The sequence below is a fragment of the Gobius niger genome (genome assembly GCF_951799975.1).
Source record: "Gobius niger genome assembly, chromosome: 3".
Lineage (NCBI taxonomy): Eukaryota > Metazoa > Chordata > Actinopteri > Gobiiformes > Gobiidae > Gobius > Gobius niger.
Genome location: NC_136854.1, coordinates 5,911,661 through 5,917,660, shown reverse-complemented (window position 1 = coordinate 5,917,660; position 6,000 = coordinate 5,911,661). Strand labels below are relative to the sequence as shown.

The following is a 6,000-nucleotide window of genomic DNA, read 5'->3' as shown; positions in this document are numbered from 1 at the left end:
GGTATTTGTATTAAGTTATTTGGACGCACACCAGTGCTTGTTTTGTTAGCTTTTGATATTTTAGTCTTTGGTTTACGGAGGACAGACACAGTCTTTATTTGTTCTGAAGAATCTACACACTTGATTTGTGACAATCCGGGAGCAGGGTTGGTGGTTACAGAGGAGCGTTCTACACTACTGCTCTGCGCCCGGAGCTCATATCTGGACCGTCAATTTAGGCCGCGACTGAGGCTATCGGCCACATTCTTAGATAAAAGGGATGCACCATCCAAATTTGGATGTATGCCATCCCTGCGCATGAGCTTGGGCTTTCCCCAAAAGGCGCTCCAATTGTTGACATATCCAACATCATTTTGCTCGCACCATCTAGACAACCAGCAGTTGAATGATAAATGTCTGCTATACATTTCATCATTGACCAAATTGGGCAGAGGACCAGAGTATATTACGGTATCTGACATCGACTTAGCCAATTCACACACCGCGCCTACTTGCAATTTGAGAATCTCTGACTGTCTCCGCCGAATATCGTTACCACCCGCGTGGATCACGATCTGACGGAACCGCCTCCCTCCCTGCTTTAAGCGCCTAAGGTTACCTTCGATGTCACCAACTCTGGCCCCCGGATAACACCTAACCAAAGCTGCTGGGATCTTCACGTCCCTAACTATGGAGCTTCCAATCACCAGAGTATCAGGTTCAGCCGGTGTGGCGCTGAGGGGAGAAAACCTGTTCTGGACGTGAAGAGTTTGGTGCGCTACGGGTGTGCGCTTAGTACTTCCCCCACCCCGAACAGTCACAAATCCGTCCTGGTCTTGTCCCGGCTGCACGGGACCCGCTGCAGGGCTAGCCTCAGCCTGGCTAACCTCTCTGGCACTGTCGGAGCGGACTGCGGCTACGGTCCCTGTCGCTATCTGACTGTAGCTAACGCTAGCCTTCACCAAAACTCCGGACAGCCGCTCCTCTAACTCGGTCACCCTGGCCTCCAAAGCTGCCACTACACTACACCTAACGCAACTACTCCTATCGTGTTTGAAAGAGGCAGGGTTCTGACTCGACATACGGCAAACTGAGCAGAACAGCACTAAAGAGGCAGAAGTGGACGGGGCAGCCATGGCTAGGCTAGCGGGCTAAGCTAGCCAGCGAGCTACCACGTTACGGAGAAGAGAGAGAAGGGATTTAATCCACGCAGAAGTGTTGGTTCAAGCGGAGAATTGGGTCCGCGGAGATAATGGGTCAAATTAGATCTATAACAAGCTAGAGTGGACTCTAAAGCTACGTTTAATACGTGGATTAACAATAGTAACAGAGAGAGCTAATGTTCAACTTGCTCACAACGAGCGTCAAAACAGAATACACTCACCGGATGTGACGTCCAGAGAATTGTGATATAGAACATTCTATATCACTCTGGCAACAGTTAATGAACATTCTATATCACTCTGGCAACAGTTAAAGAACATTCTATATCACTCTGACAACAGTTAAAGAACACTCTATATCACTCTGGCAACAGTTAAAGAACACTCTATATCACTCTGGCAACAGTTAAAGAACATTCTATATCACTCTGGCAACAGTTAATGAACATTCTATATCACTCTGGCAACAGTTAAAGAACACTCTATGTCACTCTGGCAACAGTTAATGAACATTCTATATCACTCTGACAACAGTTAATGAACATTCTATATCACTCTGACAACAGTTAATGAACATTCTATATCACTCTGGCAACAGTTAAAGAACACTCTATGTCACTCTGGCAACAGTTAATGAACATTCTATATCACTCTGACAACAGTTAATGAACATTCTATATCACTTTGGCAACAGTTAAAGAACATTCCATGTCACTCTGACAACAGTTAATGAACATTCCATGTCACTCTGACAACAGTTAAAGATCATTCTATATCACTGTGGCAACAGTTAATGAAAATTCCATATCACTCTGGCAACAGATAAATAACATTCTATATCACTCTGGCAACAGTTAATGAACATTCTATATCACTCTGACAACAGTTAATGAACATTCTATATCACTCTGGCAACAGTTAAAGAACATTCTATATCACTCTGACAACAGTTAATGAACATTCTATATCACTCTGGCAACAGTTAATGAACATTCTATATCACTCTGGCAACAGTTAATGAACATCCTATATCACTCTGGCAACAGTTAATGAACATCCTATATCACTCTGGCAACAGTTAAAGAACACTCTATATCACTCTGGCAACAGTTAATGAACATTCTATATCACTCTGGCAACAGTTAAAGAACACTCTATATCACTCTGACAACAGTTAATGAACATTCTATATCACTCTGACAACAGTTAAAGAACACTCTATATCACTCTGGCAACAGTTAAAGAACACTCTATGTCACTCTGACAACAGTTAATGAACATTCTATATCACTTTGGCAACAGTTAAAGAACATTCCATGTCACTCTGACAACAGTTAATGAACATTCCATGTCACTCTGACAACAGTTAAAGATCATTCTATATCACTGTGGCAACAGTTAATGAACATTCCATATCACTCTGGCAACAGATAAATAACATTCTATATCACTCTGGCAACAGTTAATGAACATTCTATATCACTCTGACAACAGTTAATGAACATTCTATATCACTCTGGCAACAGTAAAAGAACATTCTATATCACTCTGACAACAGTTAATGAACATTCTATATCACTCTGGCAACAGTTAAAGAACATTCTATATCACTCTGACAACAGTTAATGAACATTCTATATCACTCTGACAACAGTTAATGAACATTCTATATCACTCTGGCAACAGTTAAAGAACATTCTATATCACTCTGACAACAGTTAATGAACATTCTATATCACTCTGGCAACAGTTAATGAACATTCTATATCACTCTGGCAACAGTTAAAGAACACTCTATATCACTCTGACAACAGTTAATGAACATTCTATATCACTCTGACAACAGTTAAAGAACATTCTATATCACTCTGACAACAGTTAAAGAACACTCTATATCACTCTGGCAACAGTTAAAGAACACTCTATGTCACTCTGACAACAGTTAAAGAACATTCTATATCACTCTGGCAACAGTTAATGAACATTCTATATCACTCTGACAACAGTTAATGAACATTCTATATCACTCTGACAACAGTTAATGAACATTCTATATCACTCTGGCAACAGTTAAAGAACACTCTATGTCACTCTGACAACAGTTAATGAACATTCTATATCACTCTGACAACAGTTAATGAACATTCTATATCACTCTGGCAACAGTTAAAGAACACTATGTCACTCTGACAACAGTTAATGAACATTCCATATCACTCTGGCAACAGATAAATAACATTCTATATCACTCTGGCAACAGTTAATGAACATTCTATATCACTTTGGCAACAGTTAATGAACATTCCATATCACTCTGGCAACAGTTAATGAACATTCCATATCACTCTGGCAACAGATAAATAACATTCTATATCACTCTGACAACAGTTAAAGAACACTCTATATCACTCTGGCAACAGTTAATGAACATTCTATATCACTCTGGCAACAGTTAATGAACATTCTATATCACTCTGGCAACAGTTAATGAACATCCTATATCACTCTGGCAACAGTTAAAGAACACTCTATGTCACTCTGACAACAGTTAATGAACATTCTATATCACTCTGGCAACAGTTAAAGAACACTCTATATCACTCTGACAACAGTTAATGAACATTCTATATCACTCTGACAACAGTTAAAGAACACTCTATATCACTCTGGCAACAGTTAAAGAACACTCTATGTCACTCTGACAACAGTTAAAGAACATTCTATATCACTCTGGCAACAGTTAATGAACATTCTATATCACTCTGACAACAGTTAATGAACATTCTATATCACTCTGACAACAGTTAATGAACATTCTATATCACTCTGGCAACAGTTAAAGAACACTCTATGTCACTCTGACAACAGTTAATGAACATTCTATATCACTCTGACAACAGTTAATGAACATTCCATATCACTCTGGCAACAGATAAATAACATTCTATATCACTCTGGCAACAGTTAATGAACATTCTATATCACTTTGGCAACAGTTAATGAACATTCCATATCACTCTGGCAACAGTTAATGAACATTCCATATCACTCTGGCAACAGATAAATAACATTCTATATCACTCTGGCAACAGTTAATGAACATTCTATATCACTCTGGCAACAGTTAATGAACATTCTATATCACTCTGGCAACAGTTAATGAACATCCTATATCACTCTGGCAACAGTTAAAGAACACTCTATGTCACTCTGACAACAGTTAATGAACATTCTATATCACTCTGGCAACAGTTAAAGAACACTCTATGTCACTCTGGCAACAGTTAATGAACATTCTATATCACTCTGGCAACAGTTAAAGAACATTCTATATCACTCTGGCAACAGTTAATGAACATTCTATATCACTCTGGCAACAGTTAATGAACATTCTATATCACTCTGGCAACAGTTAAAGAACATTCTATATCACTCAAAGAAGGTCCTATGGTAAAATATAACTTGACCTGTTAAGATGTTGTTTGATTGAAATAGCTTTTGATTTCAGTAAATATGACCTCATAATGCTGCAAATTCAACAAATGACCATTTTCAGTTAATTACAAGCTTTAAAATGTATTGAAACGATCAGTTGCATAATAATTTGGGGAACAGTAGATTTTGATGTTTTTTACTATATTTTTTTGTGTGAAAAAAATACTGTTTTCACTGGGAGATTTTTTCAACCACATTTAAATGATCCTCTACCAGTTAGAGACTTTAAAATTATGCTGACTCTCATTTGAGTTGAAAATTTTGAAAATCTTAGAAAAATGTCATTTGCATAATAATTTGGAACACAGTGTATGTATGTGCTGTTGCAGAGTACCGCGTGTGGAGGCAGGAGAGGCGTGTGCAGCAGCAGTACACCTCCTCTGTGCTGGTCCTAAACAGACAGTACTCTCCAGAGATGACCTACCGCAGCAGCCCTGCCTTCAGGAGACAGGCCCATGGTGCACAGCTCATGGTCAGTCACTGCTCTCTCCGGATCAGTCTTTGTCAATGCAAAGCCAAACTGATGACAATATGTCCTTGTAGTCAGACCTGGTAGGAATGCAGAGCCAAAAAACTGTTCAAGTCAGCTGACACCACCATACACTGGCTGCTCAGGGGAAGCTCATCATATTTTCTATTCATTATCATGGACCTGCATAAACCTGTACCAACATATGACCCTAGATTTTTACTTTTGTACAAACTTATTTAATTAACAAATGTATTTAGACTTTTGAATCATAGTTAAATGTTAATAAGTAGCTACAGAGTTTTTCCTGGAACAAGACAAAACTAGAACTAAACAAAGAAAACCTGGGATTAAAAGTAAGTATGTAAGTGCTTTAGGTGTAAGTGTACAGTTGTACAACGTAATCACGTATTGGGTTCACTTTTAGTCATTGAGGAGCCACCCTTGTAATGATGAACCCTTTGCATTCCCAAGCAGAAAAAGAGAGAGGCTTCTTTTCCATCAAGAGAGAGGAGTTTGCCCACAAATGTGTTGACTTCATTCCAAAAAGACACAAAAAGCACAAAAAGAAGCGTGGGTATGACATAGGGTTGTGATCATTCTGCTGGCGTCCGCACTGCTGTGGGATGTTCTGATGAGCAGTGGACTAGAGACAGAAAAGACTCTCCTATCTTTGACTTTAGTGAGAATCAGAGTTTTGTGCTTTTTCCACAGCTCCAGCAGGCCATAAACGCCTCGGCCCTGTCCCCATACTTCAACCAGTCCACCGTGCTGGCCTTTGAGTAAGTCTACGCCTCCACACACGTGGCTATTTTACATGGAACTGATTAGGCCATGGACTCTTTCAAAAACACAAAGTATCAGTTTTGAAGGTATATATTAAAGAGCATTAAG

At 39.3% G+C, this 6,000-nt stretch overlaps 1 protein-coding gene across 1 annotated transcript in view; it reads left to right on the top strand.

Annotated features, from left to right (window-relative positions):
• Window positions 1–1,231: 1,231 nt before the first annotated feature.
• The window catches only part of tmprss6 (transmembrane serine protease 6), a gene marked incomplete at its 5' end in the record, with an annotated part of 28,328 nt that continues 23,559 nt past the window's right edge, over window positions 1,232–6,000 (top strand). The window contains 3 exons of the mRNA XM_079552883.1: window positions 1,232–1,235; window positions 4,967–5,109; window positions 5,821–5,888. Of these exons, the coding sequence (XP_079409009.1) occupies window positions 1,232–1,235; window positions 4,967–5,109; window positions 5,821–5,888 (215 nt within the window). The remainder of the gene's footprint in view (window positions 1,236–4,966; window positions 5,110–5,820; window positions 5,889–6,000) is intronic.